Raw genomic sequence first — 13798 nt, 5'->3', positions numbered from 1 at the left:
CAGCAGTGGTTCTCAACCTTGGCTGCACATTAGAATCTCCTGGGAATCTTGTTAAAATCCCTGATTTCTGGGCCTCATCCTCCGGAACTTCTGTTTCTTTGTGACTAATGTTGTGGCCCCACCCCATAACAAAGAAACAATTTCCAGAGGATAAGGCCCAGAAATCAGGATTTTAAAAAGATTCCCAGGTGATTCTAATGTGCAGCCAAGGTTGAGAACCACTGGGCATAGCGTTTGGATAGGTTCAAGCCTCGGACTAATGAGAGGGCAGGTCCTCTTGTGGCAAAGCCACGTGTAAGTCCCAGCTTGGAAGGCAAAGCCCTCCCAGCACAATTACAGCCAAAGGCTGTGGCTGTGAGCTTGACCTTATGGTCCGAACCTGTGGTCCCTCGTGGCTGAGTGATACGAGCTGCGGGAGGTGCAGCAGGAAACAAAGCTTGATCAGGTGCAGGTAATTGAGTAGATCAGCGGTTCTCAACCTGTAGGTCGCAACCCCTTTGGGGGTCGAACGACCCTTTCACAAGGGTCGCCTAAGACCATCGGGAAACACATATATAATTACATATTGTTTTTGTGATTGATCACTATGCTTTAATTATGTTCAATTTGTAACAATGAAAATACATCCTGCGTATCAGATATTTACATTACGATTCATAACAGTAGCAACATGACAGTTATGAAGTAGCAACGAAAATAATTGTATGGTTGGGGGTCACCACAACATGAACTGTATTGAAGGGTCTCGGCATTAGGAAGGTTGAGAACCACTGGAGTAGATTCAAAATCCACGAGAACGTTGTAAACATCCTGACCACGCCCTTGCTTTGCCTCCTGGAATCTGGCTATAAAATAGACTCAGCTTGCAGGCCGTGGCGCCGTCTCTCTGATCAGAGGGCAGCGTCCCACCCAGCCCCAGCTTTGTTCTCTTGTCTTGTTCATCATCCTTCACCGCCCCCCTCAGGCTCACCCCTGGCTGTGCCGGCGCGGCACACTCATCCGCGTGCACCTCCCCACGCTCCCTCCTGACCTCTGCGCCTCTCGCCATAGGACGCCGGCTGGGTGTCCTGGGGCGCAGAGCGGAGGCCTGCACCAGGCACTGCCACCACAGAAGGTGCTGAGCACAAAGCTGAGGCCACAGCTGCTCCTCAGACTCCTACTCGAACGTGGACCCATCACCCCCCGCGGAGGGACAGGACGCCACTCTGGGTAACCTGCACTCCCTCCCTAAAAGCCACAGACAGGCCACAGCCTCCCTCCTGCACAGGCTCCAAGGAAGCAGAAAGCATTTTTATAAACAACGAACTGACCCGGCTGGTGTGGCCCAGAGCTTGAGCATCGACCTATGAACCAGGAGGTCACAGTTTGATTCCCAGTCCGGGGCGTGCAGGAGGCAGCCGATCAATGATTCCCTCATCATTGATGCTTCTCTCTCTCTCCCTCTCCCGTCCTCTCTGAAATCAATAAAAATGTATCTAAAAACAACAACAAACTCACAACTGTGTTAACAACGCAGGACAGAGCTGGTAGTCCCTGGCTTTGGCCAGCTCTGGTTCTCGTGCCCGTGTTCGCAGGGCAGCCATGGGAGGCGGCCGGGAGCTGTCACCAACGGGACCGTCCCCGGGCCTTTAGCGGGGAGCTGAGAGTAGCTGAGCTCACTGGCAGCTGACGCGTAGGGATAACAGCTGGCCACGCTTGCCGCCTCCACAAGATAGCACCCCACAACACACCCCCACAATGCAGCACCCCGCCATGCCACATCCCCAATGCAGCACCCCACAATGCAGCACCCCACAACACACCCCCACAATGCAGCACCCACCATGCCACATGCCCCCATGCAGCACCCTGCCATGCTGCACACCACCATGCCACACCCCACAACACATCCCCCCATGCAGCACCCACAATGCAGCACCCCATAATGCAGCACCCTGCCATGCCGCACCTGCTGTAACAGTCAACCTCGATTGAGACCACAGCCCTCCGCGAACCTCCCAATACCCACCCTGCGCTGCCTGGCGCTTTCCCGGAGCAGCGGGAGGGCTGTGGGCCTGAAGTCAGCTTCCCGCCAACGCTTACTTGTGGGGCATGTGGGCGTCCTCCTCGAGGGCCGCCGCTCCGGCCGGGGCTGCCCTGGGGTGTCCGGGGGTCTGTCGGGGCTCAGCGAGAACTGGAACTGGACGGTCCCCGACTCCACCTGCCTCACCTGCAGCAGAGCAGAGAGCAGAGATGGCCAGGCCGCCGGCGTCCTTTATCGCCCGCCCCGCGCGCCCAGGGGGCCGCAGGTCCCTAGAACAGTGGTCGGCAAACTGCGGTTCGCGAGCCACATGCGGCTCTTTGGCCCTTTGAGTGTGGCTCTTCCTAAGCCTTAGGAGCACCCTAATTAATAACAATGTACCTACCTATATAGTTTAAGTTTAAAAAATTTGGCGCTCAAAAGAAATTTCAATCGTTGTACTGTTGATATTTGGCTCTGTTGACTAATGAGTTTGCTGACCACTGCCCTAGACTATAGCCACGTCAGCGGCTCAGAAGACCACGTGGTCGAAGAGCAGCCCTCACACCAGCGGTCCTCGCAGCACGTCTCCGTCTCAGCCCTGAACACGCTATGAAACTGACCGTGTAAACCTGATGTTCCGTTCACGGGGCCGGGGACCCAGCACAGCAGGCACAGAGCAGCCCCCACCCACCTCCCTCCTGCTGCCCCCTCGTGGCCGGTTTTCAAGAACATCATGTGACTGGCATCGATGGTGCCGACCTTTAAGACCGGCTTCCTTCACTCCCCACACCCAGGTGCTAGAGTATCGCCACCTCCGCTCCTTTGCACACCAAGGGGCATGCCACGCGTGATGTACCAGCCACCCACTCGCGGACACCGGGGCTGTTGCAGCTTGGGGGACGGAGAGAGCTGCTGCGAACACTGGTGAGCACGCTCCTGTGCGACCACGTCCTCACCTCCTAAGCCGAGCACTGCCGAGGCGGCTGCGTGTCTGGTTCCGCAGGAGACGGCCGCGGCGACTGCTCCGCGCTGTCCGTCCCGCCAACCTGCACGCCATCCCTCCCAGCAGCACTCGCCCTGCCGTCGCCTCCCGACTCTCCTCACTGCGGCGGGAGCCCCCCACCCCCCCCACTGCACCGCTCTTTCCACCACCGGCTTCCCTCTTCTAGCCCCTCCGCCTCCCATACGCGTTTCAGAACCTGCTCTCTGCACCGACAAGAACCCTGCCGGGACCGACTGTAGTTCTCCGGATGTTTAGAACTCATCGCTGCCTGCTGATGAGCTCGGAGAGAGCGTCCATCTTCCCTATGCTGAGGCCTCTGACCCCCAGAGATGGCCCTTCTCTCCGCTGACCGGTCCCCTGACCCCACAGAGTAACCGCGGTGACACAGGACGACGGTGAAGGGGGTTCAGTGTTTCGTGCCCAGAGCCGTATTCGTCTGTTGGGTTTCACTGAGGGAGGCCCGTATAAATAACCATTTGTAAATGCTGCCTCCCTCCTTTCACTGCGGTATAGACACGTGGTGGGGGTTTTCGGGCGACCCCTTGCTTATCCTGCGACCTCCAGAGCTCACTCATTCACTTCAGGGGGTGCTGTGGCCCCGGGGCGTCCCCCGCCCCCCAGACGAGCACGTGGCTGCAAACCAGAGCGGCGCTGGCCCTTCCTGCCCAGCCTGCGCGCCTTTACTTCCGTCTCCTCGCTGGCTGCACCGGAGCTCCCAGGGCAGGGCTGCTGCACCCGTCCCCACCTGGGGGAGCTGGCCATCCTGCCGTGACGTGTAACCCACTAGAGGCTCTGAGGACGCCCGAGGCAGGTGGGGGGTTCCCCCCTGCGCCTTGTGTGCTCAGTCCTCGCTCTCCGCCTCTCCTCCTTCAGGCTCTTACTGGTGAGTCGCTGTGGCCCCCTCGCTCCCTGCCTTCAGGCTGTTATCACTGTGGCCCCTCGCTCTCCGCCTTCAGGCTGTTCCTGGTGAGTCGCAGCTCCTGGTTTCCAGGAAGAAACAGCCCGGCATTCCCGGGGCGGCCCCACTTGCTCGGTGTCGTTCTTCCTGCTGCCGGACCCAGTTTGCTGACATCTTGTTGCGTGTTTTGCATCTGTGCTCTGAGGGATCAGGGCCCACAGTTTTCCTGTTGTTTCTGATCTCGGTGGGATGCGAGCCTCCTTACATGACTTGGGCCTTGCTCCCATCCCTTCTGTTGTCTGGGAGAGAGGACCTGGGATTGGTGTGGGCAGTTCTCCGAATGGTTAGGATTCACAGGGAATAGGCCTGGATATTTGTTTTTCCATTTTTTTAACGATGAATCCGATTTCTATACAAGTTACAGGTCTTCTCGGGTTGCCTACGCCAGGTTGGGGTGTTCAGTCTGGTTTAGAGGAACTGGCCCGTTTCATCCTCAGCGGTTCTCAACCTGTGGGTCTCGACCCCTTTGGGGGTCGAACGACTCTTTCACAGGGGTCGCCTAAGACCATCGGAAAACACATATATAATTACATACTGTTTTTGTGATTAATCACTATGCTTTAATTATGTTCAATTTGTAGCCATGAAATTGGGGGTCACCACAACATGAAGAACTGTATTAAAGGGTCACGGCATTAGGAAGGTTGAGAACCACTGAAAGTTGTCAAAGTTGTGGCCACAGAGCTGTTCAGTCTGTATTCCCCTAACATCCTCCTAACACTGTGGTCTGCAGGGACACCCCTCCTTTCATTCCTGATGTGTCACCGGTGTCGCTCTGCTTTCTTTATTCAGTCTTGCTAGAGGCTTATCATTTTATTGGTCTTTTCATGTGATCAATTTCTACTCTCATTGATTTTCTCCATTTCTCTATTATTTTTCTGTTTTCTGTTTCATTGGTTTCTGCTCTTCTCTTTATTACTGACTTCTGCTTGCTTTAGGTTGATTCTGTTCTTCTCCTGGTTCCTAAAGGTGGAAGGTTGGATTGCTGACTTGAGGCCCTCTTCCTGTCTAGCACCAGCACATGATGCTATCCGTTCCCACGGAAGCGCCCTTTAGCTGCATCCTACACACGTCGATGTGTTGCATTCTCATTTTTGTTCAGTTCAGAATGTCAACTACCTCTTTCTTGAGGTTTCCTCTCAGACTATGATTATTTAGAAATGTGTTGTTTTAATTTCCAAGTGTTTGTGACTTTTTCATCTGTTACTGATTTCTAACTGGTCTCATTGCGATCACAGCATGCACCTCGTATCATTTCATTCCTTCCCGTTTCTGAGGTGGCTGTGTGCCCCAGGGCAGGTCTGGCTTGGTGAACGCTCCGCGGCACCTGAAGAGAATGTGTCCCCGCTGCCGGGGGCGGAGCACCTGGCAAACGCCCACAGGTCCACGCGGCTGCGGGCTCCGCTCGCCCTGGGACTTCCCATCTGCGTGCCTGGGGGTCACTCGGAGGAGGGCGGAGGCTCGGCGTCCCTGCGAGCGCCGTCCGCCTGTCAGTCCCCGTGCGCTTCGCTTTGTGAATTCTGAAGCTGGGCCTTAGACACACTCTCGGGGGCCCATGTCTTCTTGGTGAATTGGCTCTTTATCCCATGTAATGTCTAATTCCTGGGGATTTCCTTTGCTCCTAAGTGATTGATTGATCTATGGAAAGCATTGGTTTATTTCTGTCTCCACTCCAGCTGTCTCTGGGCTGCGGTTGGCCTGCGGTCTTTCACCACCGACACCATCACATCTGAAGTGAGCCCTGGGAGCCGGCGTGGTTTGGACTCGATGTTTTCATACAACCTGACGACTGGCCGGCTGGCTTGGTGTGTAGATATTGCACCGTATGGAATGGCTGGGATGTGTGGGTTCAGGTCGGCATTTCACTGGCAGCTCCTTCTGTGTGCGCTGCTGCCTTCCCTCTCCCGACTTCTTTTGAATTCTCCCATTTCTCTGTTGGTTCCACTCGCTCTGTGTGGTGCCTCCAGTGACTGCCCTGCGGTTACAACGTAAACACCTAACTTCTCACAGACACTCAGCGCTGATGTTTATTCCCTCAAGTGGGGTGCGGCCGCCCTACACCGCACCGGTCCCTGACCTCCCCTTCACTTATAGTCGTCCCACCGAGTGTCTCCATGTTCCTGCCACAGCCTGTCACTGCTGTCACCTCTGCTTCAGCCTCACACTCAGAAACTCGGGGGAGGAGACCTGTGACATCGTTTCGGCTGCTCTCCTCACTCCTGATGCGCCGAGTGTCCGTCTGGTAGGTTTCTCTCCCGTCTGAAAACTCAGGTAGTAACTCTTTTAGCGCGTGTCCACCACCAACCAAGTCTCGCGCTTCGTTCATCTGAGAGCGTGGCTATTGCACCTCATTCCCGCAGGACTTTTGCTGGAAACAGAGCCCCGAGTTCTGGAGCCTTTCTGCTCCGCCTGGAACTGTGGCTCCGCCTCCTCCTGGCCCAGGTCCGTGCTCAGGCCACAGTCACACGTGCTGCTATCTGTAAGGGGCGCACCATCTCCCCCCCCACACCCCCTGCTCTGCAAGGCCCTGTCTTTACTTCTCAGCAGCCTGATGCGCTGTGTCTGGGTGTGAGTTCCTTTGGTTGATCGCTGGGGTGCACGGAACTTCTTCGATCTGTAGACTTATGTCTTCCACCAAATTTGGGAAGTTCCGCCATTATTTCTTCAAGCTTTTCTGCACACTGCACTGTCTCCTCTACTGGAGACGAAAGGCCTAGCCCGGGTCCCAGCCACATTTCTCTCTGGGGTTCGGGTTAAAAATGACATTGACTTATCTTCAAGGGCACTGACTCTTTCTTCGGTCGGCTCCACTGAGCCCAGCTGGTGGCTTTTTGTTTTGGCGATGTCTGTAGGCATTCAGACAGTCACAGCCGGGCAAGGGGGAGGGGGTGCTGCTGGGGTGAGGCAGGCCAGGCTGCCGCTGTCCCCCAACGGGCAGGGTAATCTGGCCCAAATGTCGCGGAGCTGGTGTGGAGAAACTCGTTGGAAGTGACATTCCTGGTCACACATGGCAGCTTCTGACATACCTGTGCCCTAAAATAGCCAAACTCCCAAAGGGTACGTCCCAGTAAAATTTACAGACTAAGAAGTGAAGGAAACGTGGTGGCAGGAGAATTCTAACACTACATACAATAAATATTCACACACACACACACACACACACACAGGCTGAGCGAGGGGCCGGCCCTGGCGCGGGGCATGCAGGGTGGCAATGTTATAACAAGGCCTCAACCAGACCACGTGGGTCTGCAGCAAGCTGTGTCCGTAATGAGCGGCATCCCTCACAGAGCAAACTGCACGCTCAGCGGTTCCCTGCTCGGCCCCAAAGCCGCACCCGAGTCATAAATAACAGCACTGACGTCGTGTTTGCCGCTGGATCAGCACACAGGTGACACTGAGCCAGCAGGACGGTCCCTGCACCTGGGAAAGATGAGACGCTGAGTCGTGCGGAGACCGGCAGGCGTATTTCAGGAGCATCTGCCCGGCAGCATGTGCCTGCACGAGAGCCAGGGCGGCGGATGCCACACGCCTGTGTCTCCCTGGTGGCTGCTACCCCCCGGCAAGGCCACCGCTGGCCAGGGGGTGAGGCCCCCACCCTTCACCTGGCCCGGCCCCACTTTTCTGTGCTTTCTACACCGGGGTTCAGAGAAACCCTCATTTCAAAGGTGGGTTTTCCAACCTCTTGCTGTGGCCCCAGCCTGTACGTGGCTGGAGAGAGCCAGAGGCCAGCGAGTGAGTGACAGGTCACAGGGCAAGCGGGCTGGACACCGACCGCCTGGCGCCCTCCCCAGCACCCGCGCCACAGGGGCCGTCCCCCCGGCACCACCCGTGACGAAGTCCTTTTCTAGGCGACACACAGCAGAGTGGACCTCAGTGCCGAGTGTGTGCGAACACGAGTCGCAGCCCCGCAGGTCGCCCCGGAGACGGACCCGGGAGCCGCGACGTAAGGACCCACGGGAACTGGCCTCCCCGCTCACAGCGGATAGGACGCAGCAACCACACACCCTTACAGGCACATCCATGACACGGACCACCTCTGCTCATGAAACATCAGCAAACATAACTGTCAACTCTGAAAACGGACGAACTGGCCGGAAGCTCGCGGGAAAGGTCATACTTACGAAGCCTAACAGTTACCTCCTCGGAGCTCATGCTGGCGGGGGGCACCTTATAGACCAGACAGCGCGCGGGGTTGGGCCGGATCCCGCCCTGGAGAGGCAGCGTGGCGCTCCCGGAGCCGGCGTCGGGCGGGGGCTTCCAGACGGCCCAGCGCACCGTGTGCATGCGCGCCAGGCTGGCCGCGGCGGAGGCGGGAGCCGCCTGCAACGGAAACAGAGCACAGGGCCGTGAGCTGCCCCCGGCCCACGTGGGGACCCAGGGGCTCTCAGCGTGGAGTTAACTGGAGAGCAGGTGGCGAGGCCGGTGAGCATCGCGTCCATGTTACAAAAGAGGGACCCGAGGCAGACGCAGGACCCGCATCCGCAGGCGGTGACTCAGCTCTGGGAGGCACGGCTCCCGGGTGGCTGGGCTCCGGCGCCCCCTGCTCATCCGGCTGACACGGCCACGCCCTGATTGCGCTCGGGTCCGAGGCAGGTCGCACACACGCACACAAAGGACTCTGGCTGGGCTGGCTCGCTGGCAGCTCATGTCCGCGCATGTGCATGACCGGGTCCGACGCAGAGGACACGCCCCTTCCACCGGGCAGTCTTCCCCACCGTCCCTGAGTCCCCGGAGCAACTGGACCTCACACCACCCACTGCTCCCTCCCTGGAGCTAAAGTTCAGATCACAGGGGAGGCCAAGCCACATGCTCCCCAGTCACGGGGGGGGGGAGGCGGGGGGCAGGGAGTGGTCCTTGTCATTCAGGGAGGGAAAGCCCACATCCCGGAAGAACAAGCAAAGAATCAGCAAAGTGAGAACCCTCAGCGCCTCAACCCTCAACATTGGGCTCTGCGCCCGCCTAGAGCGTCAGAGACAAGAGTTGAGTCCGTTCTGTGTGACCCTGGCCCAACCCTGACTCTCAGAATCAGCCTCCCCCCCACCCCCAGTGGCCGGCGACAGAGAAAATGGTCCTGATCGGCCACTGGACACCGGGGAGTGGCCACAATACACGAAGGAAGAGCGATGGACACTAGTGAAGAGATGATTATAAATCTGTTGCCTTTTTTGTTGCTGTTAACCCTCACCCAAGGTTATTTTTCCATTGATTTTGAGAGAGTGGGAGAGGGAGAGAAACATCGATGTGAGAGACACACCCATTGGTTGCCTCCCGCACGCACCCTTTTGGGCTGGTGATCAAACCTGCAACCCAGGTACATGCCCTTGACTGGGAATCAAACCCACGACCCATCCGTGGTGTTCTAACCACTGGCCCACACCGGCCAGGGCCTAAATCCATTGCCTTCAAAAAATGAAAGTATTATAACTGTATTCAGAAAACTGGCCACTGAAACACTGCAGGGATTCAATCACATCCAGGTGACTTTTGTAAACAGTCACCTATAAAACCCAGTTTACTACAGAATCAAAAATAAAACCCAAGCTTCCAGGCTCCCTGTGTAACCCGCCTGGTCTAAGGTTTCACACCGGGGGATCCTGATGCCGAGTTCTCCAGCGCCGCAGTCCTTGGTGCTTCAGTTGCGATCAATACAGCTCTCTCCTGGGTGAAATCTCGCTCAGTTACACGTGTATCCATTTCCCCCCTTTTGTTTCTAGCCTCTAACGAGAGAGGATGCTTAGTGAGCTATCGATCACTGCTTCACAAAGACTTCAGCCAGACGATTAGGCCCGAGGCAGTTCAATGGCCCTTTATCAGCCTGCATGCTCTCCCAAGCAGGCCAGGTGGCACCTGCAGGGGGCCCTCCCTCCCCAGCCCCTCCCCCACACTGAGGAGGAGCCGGCCAGGTGCCCGCCCACCAGGGGACTCCAGAGGCGGAGGTCAGAGCTGTCACTCTATCTGTAGCGTCTTATCCTGCCAAACTCGCAAACTGAAAAGGAAAACCGTGCGTTGACTGTTCCCATTTAGGCTTTAGTTGTAATAGCGAACAATACACAAAAGGCCAAGGAATAACCTGGACCGTGAGCAGGTGTGTCTGTCGTGGAACAGGCGTGTCACACAGCATTCACCGGCAAAGCGCACAGAAAACCGACCCCTGGCCCCGGGGACTGCCCCACCGGGCTCCCTGGGGTGTGCGGAGCCGTGGCCCAGCAGACAAGTCCACACCCTGACCCCTGGACTCAGCGGCTGGGCCCGACTTGGAAAAGGGGTCCGGCAGATGGAACGGATGAAGTACTGCGAGATGAGGCCCCCAGGCCAATGCCGAGTGTCCATGGAAGAGCAGGACGGAGAGGCAGGGACACGCGGAGGGAGGCCGCGTGCAGACAGGGGCAGAGGAGGGAGCCACGGAGGGCCCCCAGCCAGTGTGCTCAGTGGTTAGAGCATCAGCCTGCGGCCCAAAGGGTCTCAGTTCAATTCCCGGACAAGGGCACGTTTCTTGGTTGTGGGTTCGATCCCCAGCCCCAGGCGGGCATGTGTGGGAGGCACCCAACCGTGTGTCTCTCTCATACCAGCAGCTGTTTCTCTCTCCTCACTCCTCCTTCCCTCCCTCCCCCTCTCTCTACGATCAATGGAAAAAATATCCTCAGGTGAGGGATACCCAAAAATGCAGGAAGTGGCCTCATCCTTCAGAGTCACTACGGCTGGATAACGCACGTTACCGCGATCCTGACGGAGCCGTGAACATGTGCTCCCCCAGCAGGTGCGTCAGCACAGACGCGGATGACTGCGTCACCGTTACCGTCAGGAAGAGGTTTCCCACACCCGCTGCCCTCCGCTGCTAACGTCACCCACTGCTCTGACGGGAAAAGTCAGTGAACCGAGCGGGGTCTTACGTTGCCGTCCACTCCCGAGGGGCTGCTTAGCACGTACTCCAGCTGGAAGACGACGGCGAAGGTGGGGTGATGGACCATCTCGGGGAGTCGGAGGTGGCTCCTCAGGACCAGAGCCTGGTTTCCAGAGCTGGTCAAGGACACAGGGCGGGGGCACAGCGGGGGGTGGGGGCGCGTCAGGCATGGCTCGGGCAGCACGCCCCCCTCCCCCCCTCCCCGGGCACTGCACTGAGCTCCTCTGTGTTGGCTCCCAGGGTGACTCCCTAAACCAGGGCCTTTTACTGGGGCCACAGTGAGCAGGTTTTAAACTGCCAGAGGTGTCGGAGGGTGGAGGGATGCGGCCAGGCTCTGGGAAGCTCCACCTCCAGGGCCGGCTCTGCCCGCCTGGGGGGCAGCCCTTAGAGATGCCTGGTCCTGGGCTGGGAGGCACAGCTGGAGCCCAGCAGCAGGAGGACTGCCTCCTACTCCCCTCGTGCGAGACACTGCGCTCAGGGCGCACAGGGGAGCAGCAGCGTCTGCACAGACTGCAGGCGGCCATCGTGGGGAGCAGCCCCCATACTGATTCCAAAACCCACAGCACAAAACAGGACTTACTCAACCTCCCAACACCGAGGGCGGCTCCAAACGGGTGGGGCTTAGCGAGAGGAAACCAGGCCCCAGGGAAGGCCCGGTGGGCGAGGGCACACCTCACCGAGGGAACTTCACGTGGGTGCCCGCTCACTCCTCCCCGGGCGGGACTCGGGACCGGGACCGGGAGCGTACCTGGACTTGGAGGAGGAGCCGACTTTCCTGCTGAAACTGGCAGAGCGCGTCAAGGCCACGTCCATCTCGGGCACCAGCACCATGACCTGCGGCCTCTGCACGAAGCCCAGACCGTTGTGCGCACCGACACACAGACGCCGCTCGGCGATCTCCAGGGCGCTGCTGTCCAGCGGGCCGTCCCCCTGGGAAGAGCACAGGTCAGGCAGCAAGAGCCTGGGCGGAGGGGAGAGGGGGCTCATGGGAAGGCTCCTGGGGGAGGCGTGAGCAGAGGAGAGCCGGGGACAACTTCAGGCCTTTGCAGGGCACACGGTGCTTAGTGGCAGAGCCCCAGCAAAGGGCAGACATGTCAGCCAGTGGGAACTGGCTGGCCCCTCGAGGGCACTTCCTAGGCAGCGTGGGGTTCTCTCAGTGTGACCTTCTCGAGCAATGCACCCCCGATGCCCCGTCAGCAAACTCCTGCCGTTCCCAAGGCTGAGCCGCCATTCTCAAGATGCACCAAACTGGCAGCCGGGACTCGGCGCCCCTCACAGGACCGGGTGCTCTGAGGCAGGGGAGCCCCCCCTCCCACCCCCGAGGAGGAGGCGCCTGGAGGCAGGCCCTGAGGTGTCCCAGCCTCCGCCTGGGCAGGACGCGGCACAGGAGACGGGGCAGCAGGAAGAGGGAGCCTATTCGGCAGTAAGTCATAAACCAATAACAACGGAATCGGAATCTGCCCCGAAGTGAGGGCTGGATATTAAAGTGTTTCATCTTAACAAAACTGTGCAGGCGCCGGAACGAACGAGCCAGGACGGCCTCCGGGCTATTCCTGGTATTAAACTGGTGATCGCTGCCAACGACCCCTGAATTTCACTGTCCCTTCTCCAAGCGGAACGGCCCTAAACGCAGCCGTTAATCCTCGAGTAATGAAAACAAACGGCAGGACGGCCGAGTGCGTGCGGAGCCGGGAGCGACGGCGAGGACGGAAAGCACTCGGTGAGGTGGTTTGTGGGGAGGCCCTGCGAGCTCTCCGCCTCGCACAGGCGCCCTGAGCGTGAGGAGGCGGCGGAGCCGCACCCGGACCCCGACTCCACCTCAGGCGCCGGTGGCGTTTCTCTTTCAGGTGGGACCCCGTTCTCTGGAGCCACATTTTCAGGGACAGCCACCTGTTTCACATGCATGTGTGTGTGTGCATGTGTACACATGTGTGCAATTAATAACCGCTGACGGCTGAGACAACAGCACGGGCACCAGTGGACTGAGGCACTCGCGCTCTCAACAATAAGTATTAACCCTTTTCAGTCCAACCTCGAGGCTGACTCAACAGACCAGGCGCTAGGAGCAGGTCCAACGTCGAGCAATAAGAACATTAAAAAGTTCAACATTCAATCCCATCAATCAATTTGGACCAGACTGTTTGAATTCCAAAAATAACATTGGACCGCAAAGGGTTAAGGCCTACTGTGTGCAGACACGGCCACTCCCATCAGGTGCAGTGCTGAACCACACGCGCCCGCCCTCCTGGGCAAGCACTGCAAGGGGACCCCGGCCAACCAGTGAACAGGCTAGAGTGGGGCTCTCAGAGGAGCCCGCGGAGGGGAGGCGGGGCAGGCAGCTCTACACTGAGACCCAAAGCCTGAGGGCTCCACAGGGATCTGGACGAGGCACGTCCCGGACAGGGAGCTGCGTGTCAGAGGCCCCGCTGGGCACGAGGCGTCGCCCACGACCGCGGGGCGGGGGGAGGCACGGTCACGTCCAGGCGGCCCCACACGGGCTCCAGATGAAGAGCGGGCGGGAGGGGCTCACGGGCAGGAGAACAGGCAGGCGTGGGAAGGAGGAAGACGCTGGCTCTCCGGCCGTCCCCTGGGAGGAACTGAGCACCTCATGTCCGTGCTGAGCACACGGTTATCTCCGGAGCGTCCCATGCTCGTCTGGGGACTAACTCACTTATCAGATGGGGGCTGGTTCCAGAGGCATCGGAGTGAACGTGCATTAGCGTCACCATCAAGGTTACCACAACAGGCTTGGTCGCTCTCCAGCCACAAAGAGGGAAAGGACAGGCGCAGGCCCGTGCAGGGCGCCCACCCCCCACCCCCGGGCGGCGTTAGGGGCCCTGCCCGCCCTGGCATCTCCCTGCTGGGACTGAGCTGCACGGCAGAGACAGTACCTACGGGAAGTGGTCGCTGATCAGGAGTTCCAGAAGCTCCTCC

General features: G+C 58.7%; 1 protein-coding gene across 1 annotated transcript in view; it reads right to left on the bottom strand.

Moving 5' to 3' along the window:
* The window catches only part of NPHP4 (nephrocystin 4), a 51077-nt gene that overhangs the window by 22921 nt on the left and 14358 nt on the right, over positions 1 to 13798 (bottom strand). The window contains exons 6-9 of the mRNA XM_023748555.1: positions 11613 to 11825; positions 10854 to 10980; positions 8101 to 8283; positions 2083 to 2209 (exon numbers count right to left, since the gene is read on the bottom strand). Coding sequence (XP_023604323.1) covers positions 2083 to 2209; positions 8101 to 8283; positions 10854 to 10980; positions 11613 to 11825 — 650 coding nt within the window. The remainder of the gene's footprint in view (positions 1 to 2082; positions 2210 to 8100; positions 8284 to 10853; positions 10981 to 11612; positions 11826 to 13798) is intronic.

The sequence above is a fragment of the Myotis lucifugus genome, unplaced genomic scaffold (genome assembly GCF_000147115.1).
Source record: "Myotis lucifugus unplaced genomic scaffold, Myoluc2.0 scaffold_1544, whole genome shotgun sequence".
In the NCBI taxonomy this organism is placed as follows: Eukaryota; Metazoa; Chordata; class Mammalia; order Chiroptera; family Vespertilionidae; genus Myotis; species Myotis lucifugus.
Note: the sequence above shows the minus strand (reverse complement) of the source record. Positions and strands in the feature narration are given on the sequence as shown.